This window comes from Cuculus canorus, chromosome 18 (genome assembly GCF_017976375.1).
Source record: "Cuculus canorus isolate bCucCan1 chromosome 18, bCucCan1.pri, whole genome shotgun sequence".
Classification (NCBI taxonomy): Eukaryota; Metazoa; Chordata; class Aves; order Cuculiformes; family Cuculidae; genus Cuculus; species Cuculus canorus.
The window spans coordinates 7,809,319-7,828,127 of NC_071418.1; the positions used below are offsets into that span (position 1 = coordinate 7,809,319).

The window sequence follows — 18,809 nt, forward strand, 5'->3', positions numbered from 1 at the left end:
GACACGGGGTGGAGCCTGTTGGGGGGTGGGGGGGAGTGGGGCTGTGTTGCAGTGGGTGACATCACAATGAGTCCTCTCAGGGCTGGTGGGACACTGCGCGAGGGCCACTCAGTGTCCGTGGGGCACTTGGTGTGTGCGCAGCACCGTGTGTGTGTGCAACACTCCGTGTGTTGGGAGCTCACTGCGTGGGTCACTGCCCGGCTGTGGGTCACTGGTGTGTGTGAGGAGCTCAGTGCGTGGGTCACTCGCACTCCGTGGTGAGGAGGAGGAAGGCTGCTGGCCGCCCACCCTCCCGCGTCCACTCTTGGCACGAGGCTCCTGTCCAGCCAAGGAATATCCGTGCTTGCAGCCATGGCATCCTCGGCCTCCGTGCAGAGCCTGTCCCAGCTCCTGGACAATGCCCTCCTCACTCCCCAGACCATCAGGTTTGGCGATCTGCACAGCATTCTTCAGATCGTGCTCCAGCACCTGGGCTTGCAGAATCTGTGTCTCCAGGAGGTGGGGCAGAGCCAGCACTCCAAGAGGCCCTCTCTGGCCACCTCCGTGGAGGAGATGAAGGAGAAGATGGAAGCCCAGGAGAACACCTCTAAGGTAGAGTCTCTTGCCGGGCCCCCTGGGTGCTCCCCCGTGTGACGCCTTTGCCTCCGGGCTCCACGCCACCTTTGTGCTGCCCTTAGACCAAGGTCAGGTTTAAGCCGAAGCTCAGCATCCTCTCCACCCCTTTGGTCCGTGCTGCTGACCTAAGGCTTGGGGACCACCCGCGCTCCTCGGCCAGCCGACAGGCTCCAGCAGCTCCTCCTGGGCATCACCTCCCACCGCAAATGCCCTTGGCTCAACCCAGCGCTGGGAGGGCTTGGAGAGGGGCCTCGTGCTGCACGGCGCGGAGCTGCTCGTGGCCGTGCTTCGCCCGAGCATACTCAGAGGGAAGAAATAAGCTGGGCTTGCCAGGTAGAGGCCCCCTCCAGCGCTGCAGGGCCAGATCCTGCCGGGGCTGGGAGCCTCAGGGAATCCACAGCCTGGGGACACAGCCGCAGTCCCCTGGCCCCCAGAGCATGGCCCCAGGGATGCAGCCTGGCCGCCGCGGTGCCCAGGCCATCGGGGCAGTGACCCAGCCTCAAGAGCAGCAGCCAGGAACCCCCGGCACGGGTCTCGCGGGGAGCCTGGTGCGGGCAGGCAGGGCTGGATCCACAGGCCGCAGCGGGGGGGAAGGGCCTGGTCCCCAGGGACCCTGCCCTGGGCTCACCCCCACCACCCCTCTCTGGGGCCATGGCTCTCTCCCAGGCTCTCCTCCAGGAAATCACAGACCTGAAGGCGGCACAATCCCAAATGGCGCAGCAATTGCAGAAGATCCCGGGGGCGCAACTCAAGTAAGAGGACGGCACAGGGTTTCCTACCCCGTGGGGCTACGAGGGAGACCGGGAGGGCTGGGAGCATCCTGCGTTTGGGGCACGCTGCCCAGCAGCCCCATGGAGGCTAAGCCTGCCCGTGCCCTTGTCTCGCTGGCCAGGTCCGCTGTGCAGGAGATGAAGAGGGAGCTGAATGAGCTGCAGGAGCAGCAGAAAACCAGCAAGGCCACTCTTGAGGAGATGGTGGCCAAGACGGCCGACCAGCAGGCACAGGTGAGGGCTGGGGGCGAGCACTCCCACTGCCGTCTAGCTCGGTGGGGTGGTCCTGCTGGGGTTCCCAGCCATGCCCCTAGACTGGATGAGGCCCTTGAGCCTCCATGGCCTCTGGACTCGTTGAGTGCATCCATCCCATCTCAGAGCCCATTCCTTCTCCCATTCTTGCAGCTGCATGAGTTGAGAGCAGCGATGCAAAACATGAAACAGGAACACGCAGAGGCACTGGCAGCGCTGCAGAGTATGAAGCAGGAACGTGAGCAGACACTGGCAGCGCTGCAGAGTCTGAAGCAGGAACGTGAGCAGACACTGGCAGCGATGGAGAGTCTGAGGCAGGAACATGGAAAGGTATGGGAAGCGTACTCCAACAGCAGCACGGGCACCAATGCGCAGTTGGAGCCCCTCCAGCGCTCCTCCAAGAAAGTCCAAGAGCAGGTGAGCTCCCCTGGGTGCCAGCTGCCAGCGAACAAGGCACTGGAGCAGCTGCACAAGAGCCATGGAGGGAGATGCCGGTGTGAGGAACTTGGGATGGAGCTGCCGGAGCCCCCTCAGCTGATAGTGCTTCACCGAAACATGGGGAACCCCATGCAGCCCCCCAGCTTGTCTCCTACAAGTCACCAGCGTGGGAGGCAATGAAAGCCTTGGTGCCAATGACCTGCTGGCACCAAGAGCCCGTGGCCACTGGCCAGGTCAGCTGCGACTGTCCCACGGGACAGCCAGCCCCCCTTGTGCAGCAGCACCTTGTGGTCTTCCCCCATGCGGCAGGACGAGAATCCGCTGAAAGAGCTCCAGGCCACGGTCACGCATCTCCAAAGGGAATACGAGTACCTCAGCTCTGTTACCGGGAATCTCCAGGGCGACTGGCAGAAGGAGAAGAAATATGCCAAGGTAGGCATCCAGGCTGGGCATCACAAGGGATTTGTCCCCCTTGCCAACCTGCTGGCAGCCCTGCAAAGCTCCAAAATGCCTTTGCGGGAGGTTTTTGAAGGGGCTGGGGAGGCACGGGGTGCTCAGGTGCCTGGGGGAGACAGCTTGGACCCTGCTGCAGCATCATGGGCTGCTTTCTGTGTTGGAAGGCTCTGCTCAAGACCCTGCGGAAGCTGGAGAAGGACAAAGCGGACAAGGAGGATGTGATGCATGAAATCGCTGAGGTACATCCTCGAGGGGCCGCGGTGCCAGCCAAGGGGATCCCGGGCAGGGTGACACAAGGCCCCTGGTCCCTTGGGTGGTCCATGGCAGAAGCGGCCAGAGGGAGGACATGCAGAGCGGCTCTGGGTCCCTCGCCGGGTCCCGCTCTCTCCCCCGGGTCCCTTTGTCTGGCAGGACCAAGCCCACGGGGGTGACGGGCGAGCAGGGCCACGCTGTCCCTTCTCCCTCTCCTCCCGACACGAGCTGGCCCTGCCCAATCGTACCTTTCCCTCTTGCTAGAAAGCAGACAAATCCTCCCTGGCCAGCAAAGTCAGCCAGGACCACTTGGAAGGCATTCTGGAGCAGCTACGAGAGAAGTGGGAGAAGATGGAGAGCCAGCAGGTGGCCAAGGAGCAGGACTTGCAAGAGATGCAGCAACGGCTCACGGAAGCGGTGGACGCCAAGGTGAGGGCTGTCTTGTCCCCATCATGCAAAACTGGCACATTCAGGGGCTTGGCAGCCTAAGGCAGCCTCCCTACCAGGGTCCACCCTCGCAGCTCCCCCCGACAGGGACCACCACGTCCCACCGCCGGGCGGCTGGCTGAGGGGGTATACCCGTCCACAGCTGGACCGCCAGGAGCTGGGGCCTCTCAAGCAGCAGCTGGCCCGGTTGAAGACCGGTCTGGAAGAGCTGAAGGAGAAGGGGACGCAGCCCGATGCTGCAGCTGGGATTAAGTGAGTGCGACAAAGCTCCCCCTAAACCTCGTGGGATGCTCCATCCCCCCCGACCCAGTGTTTGCTCCCAGGCTGGGAGCATCCCACCCTGGCAAGAGGTAGGAGAAACCCCTCCTTTTGTCCTTGCCAGCAGCCCGGTTCCCATGAATTGAGTCAGGGAGCAGCCAGCAGGCTGGCACCTTGCTGGGGTGCCGAGGGATAAACAGGACTCCAACCCCCCAGTTCCCCCAGCAAACACCGTAACTCCCTGCAGGGCAGTGCCCGGCCCCTCGCTGCTGCCTGCGAGCCACGGTGCCCTCGCAGCTGAGCCAGCCTTTCTCTCTGGTCTCCAGGTATCCCCAAGGCCATTGCCATTGCCTGTCTTGTGACCGGGTCCTCAGCGCGCCGGTGACTGGCCCGTGAGTAGCACCCGGCACCGTGGGTGGGATGGGTGCGGGTGATGCCCGGCCGTGTGGGACACGGGGGCTTGGGTGTCAGCTGGGGGGTGGGAGCCTGCCAAGCCCCCTGCGCAGCCCTGTCCGGCACCAGGGGCACGGGGACCCCTCTCCGGGGCCAGGGGGGCTGCCGTGGGTTTTGAGGTGTTGCCCTGAGCAGGGTGGCTCGTTTGTCCCCCATCACGCACGCGTGGTTCCTGCTCTCCCCAGGCCTGTCGCGGCCCTTCCATTGTTGCCACCGATGCCCAGTCGTGTCACCAGCCACGGCCAGAAGGAAACCCAGCAGCACGGCCAAAGGTAGGGGAGACGAGGAGTGCTCTGCAGCGCCTGGGGTGCAGGGTGGCCCAGATGCGGCCCCAGCGATGGAGAGCTGGGAGGGATGGATCGCAGCGCAAAGCACCCTCAGCTCCCTCCCTGGCGGAGGGTGGCACATGGGGTGCCGCGGGGCCAGGCACTGAGCCCCCTCGTGCCCCATCCCACAGGAAAGGGGCAGCTGACTACAAGTTTCCCTGTGTGCCGCGGAGCTCCGGAGGACTCCACACCATCACCTACCCGCTGAGGCACAAGCCCAAGCCACCCAGCGGCCCACCGCCAATCCAGGTAGGGATGACAAAGGGCTCGTACGGTGGGGACGAGCGAGGCCGCGAGGGCGGTGCTGAGCATGCGCAGGGGTGCGTGCCTCACTTTCCCCAGGGAGAGCTGGGGGTGGGAGGGTTGTTAGGGACCCTGGATTTGACCCTGTCACTCATCCAACCCATTCTCTGCTTCCCAGTATGAGGAGACAGCGCTGTTGGGCCGGGATGGCCGCATCTACCGGGGCCAACGGAGGAGGCAGCAGCCTGTGCTCGACGGCAACGAGGGTACGGCCAGGCCAGGCTTGTGCCAGGAGCCCCAGGGTGTGACGGGCTTCTGCGTCATGGCCCACGCCGTGCTCCTTCAAGAGAAACTGCCGAAGCACACCTCTCCCAGCCACTAGGCCTCCCAGGCCTGTGGAACTCAGCCAGCTCCCCGGTAGGCAAGCGGGACAAGCATTGACGACTGCTGGCAAAACCAGGAGTTTTAAGTTTTATTCATTCATGTTAGTAAAATTTCTCAATGCATTGTGTCGTTTCTTCTTTTTTTCTTTGAAGCAAGACTCATCTGAACTCTGAACCCCAAGCTCCCCCGTCTCCCTGCCCCCAGCCAGCCAGGCTACGGTAGAACGCTGCCAGACTGGCCAAGCGTGACTTGCCCTTGCTCAGGCCATGGGGGCCACTCCCCAACCTTCTCCTTGCTCCACCCTGCAAGTCTCCTGCCTTGTGGCCTTGATGCCAGCTCTCTCGGACACCCCTACCTTCTAGGGCCACAACCCAGGAGATTCCTCCAAGTCAGTCTTTGAAGAGGCTCCGGCGAGCGCTCCTCAAGCCCAGGGCTGAATCCCTGCTTATGGCCCTGCTTGTGCCACGCAGGATTCTCAGCTCCACCATCTCGTGGCCACTGCCCCCAACTCTCCCAGCCCCAGCCTGGCAGTCTCTCTCGGTCAGCCCTCGTGCCCTGTCCCCCAGGCAGCGGGACGCTGAGTACAAGTTCCCCAGCGTGCCGTGGAGCTGCCGTGGAGCTGCTCCCTCTTGGCGTGGAGTAGTTTGATGAATAAAAAACGGGCACACCTGCAGAACTCGCCTGATGGATGACCCGGGTTCAAAGATCCTCCTGGCTTCCCAGAATGAGGAGGCACCTCTGTTGGGCCGGATTCATCGCATCGAATACTGATCACGCAATAGGAAGTGATAGGCAGGTGCACGGAGGTGCGGGATGAGCCCCCCTCCCTCGGGCTCCAGACCAAAGAAGTGTATTTTTTTTTGGTATAATTTTCTTTTTGCTGATTCCCGTGGCCCGCGCACTAAATAGACAGCTCCAATTACTACAACTTATTGGAATTCCAAATAAAAGGGACTGCATATTTTCTCTGGGAAGAGCTGTGCATACCCAGCAATTTGACCAGCTCAGACTGTTAACCACTGTTATCAGTAACGGACTGAGCTCGAGGCCCGTCCGCTCAGCGCAGTCGGGGTCGGGCTGGGGCACGAGTCGACAACGCTGGTGCCAGCAGGAGAGCCCGCGGGGCCGCCCTGCTGTGCTGTGGCAGAACCCTACAACGTGCCCTCCTCGCCGATGCCTGAACGGCCTCGCTCCCCGCTCGCACCCGGCGCTGGAAATGGTTTTCTATTGCTGATTCCTCCCATGCCCTGAGCTGCCGCGGACAGCCGGGTCTCTTCCCGGTCTCTCTTCTCCGTCGCCTCCGTTTGGGTACTGCTCTAACTCCGAGCTCTCCTTAGAGTACCCTAACTTTCTCGCTTTCTCTCGACTACTCCCCCTTAAGCTGAGCCGCTCCTTTAAGCGCTCTCCCTAACGGCTCCTCTGTGCCAGGCTTTACACACTCTTAACACCTCGTTAGCAGCGGTGAGCGGCCATTTCTCAGGATCCTACAGCTGCAGCAATTCAGACGAGCTCAGCTGCCCTACAGTTCTCTCTTGTTTACAACTCGCAATTTTCTCACATTTACAACATAACATCACTTTACATCACTTTAAAACATTACTGCCCATTCTTCCTGCCCTGCCCGCCCCTCCGGTACCTCCCAATGTTATCAAATGTTACGAAACCCCAAGATGAGGAGACAGCGCTCTTGGACCGGGATGGCTGCATCTAACACTGGGTTTGGGATAAAAAGCATAGGATTTTCCACGTTGGGGCTTCCTGTGAACCCTGTGCCCTCCAAACGGCTGCTGCCTCTGTGCCGGGGGCTGCTGGAACCAGGCTCCCTTGGCAGCTCGCAGCCACCTTGCACGGGAAGGCAGGATTCCCTGCTTGCTCCTTTTGGAGTGGCACTGACCCTCGGCTGGAGGGGAGGGAGCTGCTCCTGAGGCTGCAGCTGGGCCTGGTCCAACATTACATCATTTTACATCATTGAGGATGCCTCCTATGTCCTGAGCCTTGGGAAGATCCCAGCTCAGCTTCTAACTCTGCCCCTCTCCGGTTTTTACCCATTGCCCCTAGTTCTATCACTACCAGCCTTTGTAAACAGCCCCTCCCCAGCTTTCTTGTAGCTGTTCAGGTACTGGAAGGTCGCTATAAGGTCTCCTCGGACCCTTCTCCAAGCTGAACAACTCCAACTCTCTCAGCCTGTCCTTGTACGAGAGGTGCTTCAGCCCTCGGATCATCTTTGTAGTCGCCTCTGGACCCGTTCCAACAGCTCCGTCTCCTTCTTATATTGAGGATTCCAGAACTGGACACAATACTGTAGGTGAGGTCTCAAGAGAGGTATAGAAGGGCAGAATCACCTCCCTCACCTTGCTGGCCACGTTTGTTTTGATGCAGCCCATTACCGTGATCATTAGGTTAGCAGATAATGTCTGTTAATAAGAACAGATAACGTAGATTGTTATGGTCCTGAACTTTCTGGGAACGAGACACACCTGCCTTGCAGATACCACGAGTGGAAAGTAGCTTGTGCTACCTGGAAGGGCTTTACACCAGCCTGGTTCATGTTCCAGCACTCAGTTGCCCAGAGCGGCTCTGTGGGATCCCTTGGCTCCTAGCCAGGTTGCTCAGAGACCCTTTCCTGACACATGCATGCATCTCAACAATGCTAAAAAGTGATTATTTCAAGTGGCAACTTGTTTATGGTACCTTGTGCTTGCTTTTGAAAAACCTATTGTTAACATGATGTTTATTCAATTGTTTTTACGTGTAAGTGAATAGAAGGCTAATGACAAGAACTTGAAACAGTCCTATGAACAACTGCAACTGAAGGCAAGAGAGAAAGATCATAGAATCACTAAAGGCTAGAAAAGACCTGTAAGATAACCCAGTCCAACCATCAAGCTAACCCCGCTGTGCCTAGTGAACCACATCCTGAAGTTCCACATCTACATAGTATTTGAACCCCTCCAGGGATGGAGACTCCACTGCTGCCCTGGGCAGCTTCTGCCAGTGCTTCACAACTCTTTCGGTAAAGACATTTTTTTTATATCCAATCTAATCTACCCCTAGCACAACTTAAGGCCATTTTCTCTCATCCTATCATTTGTTACATGGGAGAAGAGCCACCTTGCTTACAACCTTCTTTCAGGGAGCTGCGGAGAGCGATGAGGTCTCCCTCAGCCTCCTCTTCTCCAGGCTAAACAGCCCCAGGTCCCTCAGCCTCTCCTCATAGGAGTGGTTCTCCAGACTCTTCCACAGCTTGATAGGTGCTTCTTTGTGAAGTTGAAGCGATACTGTACGAAGAGCTTTTGCATAACTGCCCAGGCGGTTGCTCTAGATAGGTCAGGCATGCGAATCGCACTGTAGATGCTATATTTACTTCTGAAGAGTCTCCGTGACATGGCTATACATAGCCATTCTCATTCAGGGCAGGCAGCCTCAACCAATGCAATGCTCTACGAAATGGCTAAAGGACTTTAATTAAACCTGGAATAGAAAACTTTACAAGCACACAAAAGAATGTTTTGTCTGTACCTGGAGTCTTCATAGCCATTGTAAGTGATTCTGTTTTCTTTATCTTTTAGAACAGAAAACTAATATGTACTTTATCTGAATTCGGGATTAAAAGCTTTTTATCTATTTTCCTATAATAGCAACGCAATTAAAAGCTAACAGTTTTAGCCTATGCTTTGCCTCAAAGGAGTATTTGTACTAAATTTCTGTTATGTTTTAGCCAACATAGTGTGCTTTTGAATAAAAAGAATCCAGGTTTGGTTAGACCATGCTATGATAAGAAAAGCAGGCGAACAAATAATATTTCCCTCTTTACTAATTAAAATATTAAGCCATTGATTAGAAAACAAGTTTCCCACCACTTCAAGCCTTTTATTATGCTGACTGTTGGATTTTATGTATATGAAAGCATTGCTTTTCTAGGTAAGAATGATTAAAAAAATAATGAATGCATGTTATGATTACTGTTAGTCTCATATGTTTTTTTGTTTCCTACAGAGATGGGGATTCTTGCAGTACTTGCTCTACCGTTGCTTCTCATTGGGATCAGTGGAGTTATTTATATTTATCAGTCAGTCAGGTGGTTTTTGTCCAAGTCAGCTGTGCAGAACAAAGTGGTGGTGATCACAGATGCCATCTCTGGATTGGGCAAGGGTAAGTTATTTCATTTCTTCTCAGTGTCAGAGAACAGAAACAGCCAGAGAACCACCTCTGGGTGAGATGCTGGGCATACATTGACTTGTAAATACTCATAACTGCCTGGGTGAGGCAGAATATGAGAAGTATATTTTTAAACAAATCCTATGATTTTTAAATGTACATTTTTAATCTCAGCCACAGGTGAACTTTTAGGAACTGTAGAGCTTTGTATTTATTTAATTCAACAGAATGAGAGGTTTTCTAAGCACATAAACAGTGCTATTTTTAGCATGTTGCTACTATGAGATCTTATTACATCATCTGTTAGTGCAGGGTAGGGGCAAGTCGGTATAAACAGGTGTCACTTTCCTCTTTAAATGCTCCTTTTCAGCCCTTAAAGACTTCAACATTTCCTGTTCCCTTTAAACAACAGTGCTCACCCCTCTGTCCCTGTTCATGTCTCTACCCCCCCTATCACCCACGTTACTCTTCTTTCATGGACATCCTGCACCACCTCCAACTAGGCTGCCCTGCGGTGGGTGATGGTGGGTGATATATTATCTGTATAAGCTGATTGCTTAGGTGGCCAGCCACTTAGCTTATATATCTTAGAATCATAGAATAGTTTGGGTTGGAAGGGACCTTAAAGATCATCCAGTTCCATCCCCTTGCCATGGGCAGGGACGCCTCCCACTGGATCAGGCTGCCCAAGGCTCATCCAACCTGGTCTTGAACACCTCCAGAGATGGGGCAGCCACCACTGCTCTGGGTAACCTGTGCCAGTGCCTCATCACTCACATGGTGAAGAAATTCTTCCTTATGTCCAGTCTAAATCTGCCCCTCTCCAGTTTATACCCATTGCCCCTCGTCCTATCACTAGAAGCCTTTGTGAACAGTCCCTCCCCAGCTTTCTTTTAGCCCCTTTCAAGTACTGGAATGTTGCTACAAGATCTCCTCAGAGACTTTTCTTCTCCAGGCTGAACATATTTGAACATCTTGGCTCATTTTTCCTGCCTACGCAGTGTTGCTGGGTTAAAGATCTTGGATCACATAATGCTTATGGACAGTCCTGCTGTAGACATCACTTGAAGGGCAGTAGATGCAAGTGCCTGCTAAGGCAAACATGGCTGGAAGCTACATTTTGGCATTTTCAATGAAGGCTCACTCTTTCTTGGAAACCTTGCTCTCCCAAGAAGAAAATAGATGGGGAAAGGGAATGCTCTTGCAGAATTATTCCTTAGCAGAACAGAACAGAGACCTGCAACAGAAATACACGCATGCACACTTCATCAGAGCCTGTTAGGACAAGATGTGAAATAACTCTGACCTCCACATCCCACCTGGTCTTTCCCTTTGCCTGACTCACTTAAATTTCAGTTAAAGATAATATTAGCACATGTTTTCTTTGGTTATATCTCATATATTTTGAGTATATCTTATATATTTCAAGTTCTCCACCTGAGTTTGGGTGTTGTGTGGAATCACAGGATGCCTGGAAGTTTCTAGACGAAAGTCCTGCTTGGAGCAGGAACACCACCAGTGCTAGGTCTGGTTGGGTGGGGTTCAAGCCAAATCTCTGAAACTTTCAAGGATAAAGAACATATATTGCACATTTCTCCAGGTATCTTACTTCAGCACTGCGTGACCCCCGGGGAAGATTTTTGTAAGCTCAGTTTCCTTGTTAAACTTCATCTCTTTTATCTTTTGTGACTGCCTCCTGCCTGTCTCTTGATGCTACAAAGGTGATTGCCTCTCCTGCCCCTTTTTCACATAGATGACAAAGGAGGCAACGCAAAGCAATATTCTTCTTATTGTCCTAAACCCATATACTGCAGGTATCCCAAAGGCTGATACCAAGAAGTTATTTGCAGGCTTAAATGGTTCCAAATCATGCAGAATTGACTGTGCAGTCCACTCATGCACATGCAATGGCCATTCATCCACAGCTTTAAAATACCAGCTGTCTGGCCAGCTGCTGCGTATTTGAGCTCTTGGGCAACAGCCAAAATCCTTTTCCCACATGCCAGAATTTCCAGACTAAAAATGACATTCATCAAAGTTAAAAAAGAGAAACAAAATCTATGATGATTGAAGATGTTTGCAGTGGTTTATGGTTGTTATTTAAACCTGATTCCTCAGTGCTATAACTCAGAAAAGTCCAAAATAGTTCTAGAAGAGAACATGACTGTTTTCCCTTTTATTGCTATTCACACTGCAGTCATGTATTATTCACAAGGCTGCACCAACTTGTATGTTTATAGGAAAAATACCAATGTATTTGTCCTAGTACTTGTAAATAATCTTTTGGGCTTTAAATAAAAAATCTTTCTGTGCTAGAAAAAAAAAAAGAAAATGAAAGACATTCATAAAATTACTGTTGTAAATAATGAAAACGTTTACATAAATAGAAGTCTCCAGCTGCAAAGGTTTACAGAAATAGAACAGTGGATCCAGAAGTGCTTCCATACAGATACTAAGAGGCTAACATGGGCATTCCATACACTTGGAACAGGTTGTCCAGAGCAGTGGTGGCTGCCCCATCCCTGGAGGTGTTCAAGGCCAGGTTGAATGGGGCTTGGAGCCCCTGATCCAGCCGGAAGTGTCCCTGCCCATGGCAGGGGGTGGGACTGAATGGGCTTTAAGGTCCCTTCTAACACAAACCATTCTATGATTCTATGATTTAAGAAATCTAAGGTGGGCATATTAGCACAACTGGGTTTGTCTGTGAGTTTTGAAATCTGAAGATCATGCTTTTTGGAGGACAGACAGCTATAGCACTGGGGTTGTACTGTTGCCCATTCAACAAAGGCCATAGGAGCCAAGACAAATCAAACAGGCTGGAAAGGCTGAAGTAATTGTAAGAAGATATGTTCTTTCCATGCTGAATATGTGTCCATCATCCAGATTTGATTTAGGGAACAAATGAAGGCTCCAAGGCTGAGTGAGAGGTTTTCTAGAAGACCTAATTAGGAAAAAACCCCATGAGAGGAAAAATAAAAATTGATTTCCAGTCCTGCCATCACACATAACCCACTGTCACGAATTGCCTGGATGCACCCAAACCAGTGATGCACATCCTCAGTTCCATCCTCAGGCCTATCTGTGAGACTTTATTCCAAGAAAAAAAAGGCAGGCAATTGTGTACTTTTTCTGATCAGGAAAACAACCTTGACAGATTCCTGGACTGAAAGGAACGGTTTCAGTTCAGCTGTGTTAGAACATGCACCTTGTAGCAGCCTGAAACAGCCAGAGGGAGACAACTGACAATGAATTCCTAAAAGGCGGCTAAGAGATGTCTGTGCTTCATGTTTTTAAATGTCTTTCTTTGGTCAAACTGACAGGACAGCAAGGAATATTTTCTCCTTCAATACAACCTAGAGAAGAAGCTGGATTAGGTTGATCCCACACACCCATGAGGACCTAAACCAATGAGTTGGCTGCTTTCTCCTAACCAGTGCTGAGGTGGGATGATGGGTGACACTGACTGCCAGTTCGTCTCTGCCAGACCTCACTTTCAGAAACACACAATCATAGTTTACTTGCACAAGAAAGGGAGAAGAATCCTTCCCAGTGACCTGGCTTAAACTGGGGTGAACCCCTAGCTCAGAATTTCTCTGGATATATGCAGAAAAAGCAGTGCCAGCAAAGCAAACAGAGGAACTTCTCAGTAGCTTCCTCAGGAAGGCTTCAGGAAATGTAGCTGAACAAGATGTACCTCAAGCTGGTCCCTGGTGCCTCTGCTGACTACAAGCAAGGTCTAATAGTCAGGAGACAAAGGTCTTGGCATATGGAGGTAAGGGTCTGTAGAAGAAAGGCCTCCCTCATTGGTGCTCCATCTGGGGGCCAGTGGGTGGTAAGTTCCTCTGTACTGGTCTTTCTCTAGGTCGTAGATGAATTTCATGTTACCAAGCGTTTCATGAAAGCAGCATACAGACCTAGTTTTTCTATTTACTGGGATTGGTTTCTTCTTTATAAAGCAGCAGATGTGAAGGTTTGAAAAAAGAGATGGAGTTTGTGAGATCATCAAGTCCAACCATACCTGAGCACTACTAAACCATAGCCCTAAGTACCTTGTCCACGCATCTTTTAAACACCTCCAGGCATGGTGACTCCACCACTTCCCTGGGCAGCCTCTGCCAGTGCCTGAGAACCCTTTCAGTGGAGAAATGTGTCCTGATATCCAATCTAAACCTCACCTGGCTCAACTTGAGGACATTTCCTCTCATCCTATCACTTGTTTATTGGGAGAAGAGACCAGCACCCACCTCTCTACAATATCCTTTCAGGCAGTTGTAGGTGGTGATAAGGTCTCCCCTCAGCATCCTTTTCTTCAGGCTAAACAGCCCAAGGTCCCTTGGACAGCTCTCATAAAGCTTGTTCTCCAGCCCCTTCATCAGCTTTGTTGCCCTTCTCTGGATGCGCTCCAGTGCCTCCTTCTTGTAGGGTAGGACCCAAAACTGAACATAGGGACCGAGGTGTAACAGCCTTAAGTGTGTATTTTTGTGTATATTTTTCTTTATAGCAAGTTTGTCTGATGGTGGAAAGAGTTAAGAAAGGAAAATAATCAGAACAATTTTTCTAACTCAAATCCATCATCCATTAATGGTATATTGTTCTTCTCTTAAGTAATTTTTTTAAAATCTGGTGACTAAAAAGTACCATTGTGCTCTATCATTAGTTGTGCATCATACCATGACATTAAACTTTAAATTGTTGCTCACGCATATATCGTTGACATTTAATTATTTCTTTTTTTCTCATGTGTATTTATTCCTTCAAAATCAATGAATTTAAAAGCATAGATTCAACATCATCAGCAAACTCAGCATCGTTTCAAGTAAAATAAATTTTAAAATTTGTTTTTATTATTGTTATTTATTTTTGATGTATTTCTCTTCTAGAATGTTCTCGGGTATTTCACACAGGAGGAGCAAGGCTCGTGTTGTGTGGCAGGACATGGGAAAAGCTGGAAGCCCTGTATGATGCTTTAGTTAGTACAGCAGACCCCAGCGTGGTGAGTATTTCTTCACACTGCTTTGAAAATTCACGATTTGAGGTAAACACCTTGCTTAGGGACACAAAGTGGTTTTGAGTCCAGTAAAATAAGGTACATGAAACATAACTCACCGCTGGTGAGTTATGGTGGTTTTGGTCACCCAGGTAACACACTAAACACAAGGAGAGAGAGAAAAACATCTTTGAAAAAGTCTTCAGAGATGATGCCAAAGGTATAAGTCAGAAATCCTGATCTCTTGAGAGTTATGGAATGGTTTGGATTCTAAAGGACCTTAAAGCCCATCCAGTTCCACCCCCTGCCATGGGCAGGGACACCTCCCACTGGATGAGGGGCTCCAAGCCCCATTCAACCTGGCCCTAAACATCTCCAGGGATGGGTCAGCCACCACTTCTCTGGGCAACCTGGGCCAGGGCCTCCCCCACACTCACAGCAAAATATTTCTTGCCAAGATCTCATCTCAATCTCCCCTCTTTCAGCTCAAAACTATTCCCCCTCATCCTATCCCTGCATGTCATCTGAATTTCAGAGTGAATTAATATCCATTGCTAAGCTACCTGCTTTATAGAGTGAGTTAAAAAGCTAATCAAAGTTTTTGTGAGAACAATAAATGCACTTTCTTCAGATACGATAGTAAATTTTTTTAGAAGACAAGTAAATAGAAACATGTTTTTAATATAACAGGTATCCTTGAAATAATCTTTTCTTTATTAGACTTATGCACCAAAGCTCATACTTCTGGATATCTCCGACATAAACTGCATTCGAGATGTAGCTAAGGAAATCCTGAATTGCTATGGCTGTGTGGATATACTGATCAACAATGCAAGTATGAAGGTGAAAGGAGCAGTGCAGAGCATTTCACTGCAGCTTGATAAAAAGATAATGGATGCTAACTATTTTGGACCTATAACATTAACCAAAGGTATTTTAATTTTCACTCCTGTGTTGCTGTTGCCACTTAAAGCTTGAGATCCGAGTTCTTAGCATTGCACTCTTCCATTTGCAATTATTTTTCCTTCTTTACTATAATCAAAACTAATTCTGTGGAAACCAATGGACTGAAATTGAGGTGAAGAAGATCAAAATCTGAGCACTGGGGTCTGGAAGCAGATTGGTCAAGAAATGTGTAAGCGGGTGTTTGAAAGACAGACATTTTTAAAGATGTCTGCTTATTATATTTTGCAAATGTCAACTTCAGGCAGGCAGGCAGGCAACTGGATGAGATAACAGTGCACCCAAATCTGCAGGTTTTGAATCCAAGTGAAACCTAGAAGACAGTAGACTTCCGGCTACTGCATCATGTGGTACTTTTGATTGCAGCTTTGAGCCAGCCTTCATTAAAGTTGGGCTCTCTACAACTTCAGTTGCCTCTACTTTTCACTAAACACACTGACTTCTTTTACTTATGTGGCTCTTTCTTTTATTTCTTCATTTTTTTCAGCTGTTCTTCCCAACATGATCTCAAGAAGAACTGGCCAAATTGTTCTAGTTAATAGCATCCAAGGAAAAATAGGAATCCCATTTCGTGCAGCTTGTAAGTTATGCATAGGGAAAAATGTCCATTTTAATGCATTTTAATTGTGAGTATTCCATGCATTGATAATCGGTTACTAAAAAGGCTAATTTGCATCCTAATCAGTAAGCTATTAATGGAGCATTTAGTTGAAAAGAAGTAGAACTCAAGAAGAAATAATTCAAATACTATCTTTGAAGTATATCTACTGCCCGAGGTGCCTGAGGACAAGATGATATCAACTGCAACAGCAAGCTTTTTTTATGATCTAGGAGACATTTGGGGAACAGCAAATGTCTGTCTGACATCTGTAATGGGCATATCAGTAGAAACCATAAGGATGAATGAAGCAGTGTAAAATAGAACATACTGGTAGATACCATCTAGTGCTTTGTAAATGGAGACTCTTAATGGATTTATGTGTGGGAGTTAAAAAGGAGGTGGAGTAATTGTATTCTTCTTGGCTCTCTAGAAGAAGGTCTTTCATGCAGAACTCCTAATGAAGCTAAGCTCTCCTGAGTTATCTAGTGGACAGCTATGGTTGGACTCAATGATCTCAGAGGTCTTTTCCAACCAAACAATTCTATAATTCTATAATTCTATGCTAATTGTCCTGTACAAATAATTTTCTTTTCTTTGTCTTAAATATGTCATACGGTAATTTCACTGGATGAATAGCTCACTGTTCTTTTGCCATTTGGCTAATCATTCCATGATCAATTTTCCAAACATTTTTTTTTTTTTTTATGGAGCTCTATTGTACATTTATGTCCACACGTTCATATATCCAAACATGTATATGTGGGTTTTTTCCTTTCTTTCAGATGCTGCATCTAAGCATGCTGCTGTAGGATTCTTTGACTGTCTTAGAGCTGAAATGGAAGAATTTGATATTTCTGTCAGCACTGTGAATCCAACCTTCATCTGCTCATACCATCGCCAACCAGCACCTGGCAACTGGGAGGCATCTATTTGGAAATGTAAGGTTTGATGCATTAAGACACTGCAGGACTGGGGAAGAGCGGCTGGAAAGCTGCCTGGAGGAGAAGGACCTGGGGGTGTTGGTTGACAGCGACTGAACATGAGGCAGCAGTGGCCCACGTGGCCAAGAAGGCCAATGGCATCTTGGCCTGTATCAGAAACAGTGGGGCCAGCAGGAGCAGGGAAACCATCCTTCCCCTGTGCTCAGCACTGGTGAGGTTTCACCTTGAATCCTGTATTCAGTTTTGGGCCCCTCACTACAAGAAGGACATGGAAGGGCTGGAGTGTGTCCAGAGAAAGAAACGAGGCTGGTGAAGGGTCTAGAGAACAAGTTTTAGGAGCAGTGGCTGAGGGACCTGGGGCTGTTTAGTCTGAAGAAAAGGACACCAAAGGAAGACCTTATCACAGTCTACAACTGCTGAAAGGTGGTTGTAGAGAGGTGGGTGCTGGTGTCTTCTCCTAAGAAACAAGTGATAGGATGAGAGGAAATGGCCTCAAGTTGCACCAGGGGAGGTTTAAACTAGATATTAGGAAAAACTTCTTCACTGAAAGAGTTCTCAGGCACTGGCAGAGGCTGCCCGGGATGTGGGGAAGTCTCCATCCCTGGAGGGATTTAAAAGACTGGTAGACAAGGTCCTCAGGGATCTGGTTTAGCAGTGGACAGGTCTGGTTGGACTCGATGACCTCAAGGATCTTTTCCAACAAAACGATTATGATTCTATGAGAGACACCATAGATGAGGACCATACAGCAGTATGGGGGTGTTTCCCACAGAGAAGAAAGGAGCATATGGAAAAGAATAGAAATGGCAGGAAGGATGAACAGGTTACAGGAGTGAAACAAAAATGAGATTGGAGAGCTCAGATGAGCCTGGTGAAAAGCGAAGGAACATGGAAAGAGAGAACATTACGTGAGAAAATAAATACACCAGGATATGGGGAATGGAGGCGGAGCAGAGAATGGAAGGTCCAAGGGAGACTTCCACTGCACTGAAGTTGCTCTTTCTCTTAGGGACTGTGAGGGGTTTACTTCAGTATTGTAAAAAAGATCTGATGAGAGGAAGAGAAGGAGTAAGAGATTGAAAATGTGCAGAAATTTAAGTAATTTAAGTGGTGCAGTAGTTGTGTATCTTTTCACCACCATCCCCTCAGATATGCCTGTCTGTCTGCTTGTCTGTCTGTAACTCTTATTCCTCTCTGTTTGATTTACAGTTCTTTTCAGAAAGGTGGCCTATGGTGTGCACCCCGTGGAGGTGGCCGAGGAAGTCTTGCGCACAGTGAGCAGTAAGAAGCAGGAGGTACTGATGGCCAACCCTATCCCCAGAGCAGCAGTTTACATTCGCACCTTCTTCCCTGAGCTGTTTTTTGCCATTGTTGCCTCAGGGATTAGGGAAAAGCTGAAGACAGAAGAGGAAAATTGATTTTGTTTGTTTTTTTCCCCTACTTTTGACCTGGGAAACAGTTTATGTTTGAAATGTCAATAATTTCTACTTCTCACTATGAGTAGAATAAAGCAGGAGGCTTTATTAAACACAACCCAGCTAATGTCTCACTTAGTGGTTCACTGCCATTGACACACACTTGTCTGTGGGACTTCTGCTCTTCAGGATTTAGTAACTGTGACAAGATGTCATTGTTTGTATTACAACAGCATGGTCAAAACTTACTATAAGAGAGTGGTTCCCAATCTAAATAGGTAGTCAAAGTCTGGAGGCCCTCAGCAATGTATCAGAATAGTCTGTCAGTGCTCAGATGGATGGGAACTTACAGGAACAAAGGAATGAGGAATCAGGGAGAAGTGGGAGACAGAAAAGTAAAGAAAAGTGGGAAATGGGGTTAGAGCCTGGCTCAAAGTGATCCTAAAAATGTGCTTTGGGGAAGTACTTGCAGGATAAGCAAATGGTGAGGCCAAATAAAGGCTTGTCTAGTTCGATATCTCATCCACAACGGGACCAGTTCCTGCAGTACCTGCTGGAGCTCCATCTGTTTTCTCTTGTAGCACTAGGCTTTTATTGTTGTTTGAATGACTGTTCATCAACTGCGAAGTCAAACATCCACTTTGTGCAAAATCATCTTGCTCTTAACCAGAACTCTGCTCCCACAAACAAATATTTTCTTGTGGTGTTAGCTATCCTTGTGTCTGTACCTCAGCAACAGCCAAGCCCTTCACAGCTCCACAAAGACAACACATATAATAACTGGGTAATTTTACCGGGAAAGGACCAGAAAATCTTAGGATATCACAGCTAAACATGAATCAATGTTGTC

General features: G+C 49.5%; 2 protein-coding genes across 2 annotated transcripts; both read left to right on the plus strand.

The window, feature by feature from the left end:
- The first annotated feature begins 351 nt into the window (after positions 1–351).
- Positions 352–4,913, plus strand: LOC128854027 (glutamine-rich protein 2-like). Its single transcript, XM_054083665.1, has 12 exons — positions 352–591; positions 1,282–1,367; positions 1,508–1,619; positions 1,791–1,967; positions 2,385–2,507; positions 2,696–2,770; positions 3,048–3,212; positions 3,373–3,482; positions 3,815–3,880; positions 4,127–4,213; positions 4,399–4,516; positions 4,689–4,913. The coding sequence occupies exons 1-12, from the start codon at positions 352–354 to the stop codon at positions 4,890–4,892; spliced, it is 1,563 nt and encodes a 520-aa protein (XP_053939640.1). The 3' UTR covers positions 4,893–4,913.
- A 3,295-nt stretch (positions 4,914–8,208) lies between these two features.
- On the plus strand, positions 8,209–18,804 carry DHRS7C (dehydrogenase/reductase 7C). The gene is made up of 7 exons (XM_009567094.2): positions 8,209–8,433; positions 8,891–9,046; positions 13,933–14,045; positions 14,760–14,970; positions 15,490–15,582; positions 16,386–16,541; positions 17,754–18,804. The coding sequence occupies exons 2-7, from the start codon at positions 8,893–8,895 to the stop codon at positions 17,960–17,962; spliced, it is 936 nt and encodes a 311-aa protein (XP_009565389.1). The 5' UTR covers positions 8,209–8,433; positions 8,891–8,892; the 3' UTR covers positions 17,963–18,804.
- Positions 18,805–18,809: the final 5 nt, after the last annotated feature.

Bases quoted from the DNA above. Each gene is read 5' to 3' on its own strand.
- LOC128854027 (XM_054083665.1), top strand. From the start codon at position 352: ATGGCATCCTCGGCCTCCGTGCAGAGCCTGTCCCAGCTCCTGGACAAT. The intron at 1,620-1,790 runs GTGAGGGCTGGG...CCATTCTTGCAG, and splicing joins CGGCCGACCAGCAGGCACAG to CTGCATGAGTTGAGAGCAGC. The intron at 3,483-3,814 runs GTGAGTGCGACA...TCTGGTCTCCAG, and splicing joins GATGCTGCAGCTGGGATTAA to GTATCCCCAAGGCCATTGCC.
- DHRS7C (XM_009567094.2), top strand. From the start codon at position 8,893: ATGGGGATTCTTGCAGTACTTGCTCTACCGTTGCTTCTCATTGGGATC. The intron at 9,047-13,932 runs GTAAGTTATTTC...TTTCTCTTCTAG, and splicing joins CATCTCTGGATTGGGCAAGG to AATGTTCTCGGGTATTTCAC. The intron at 16,542-17,753 runs GTAAGGTTTGAT...TTTGATTTACAG, and splicing joins GGAGGCATCTATTTGGAAAT to TTCTTTTCAGAAAGGTGGCC.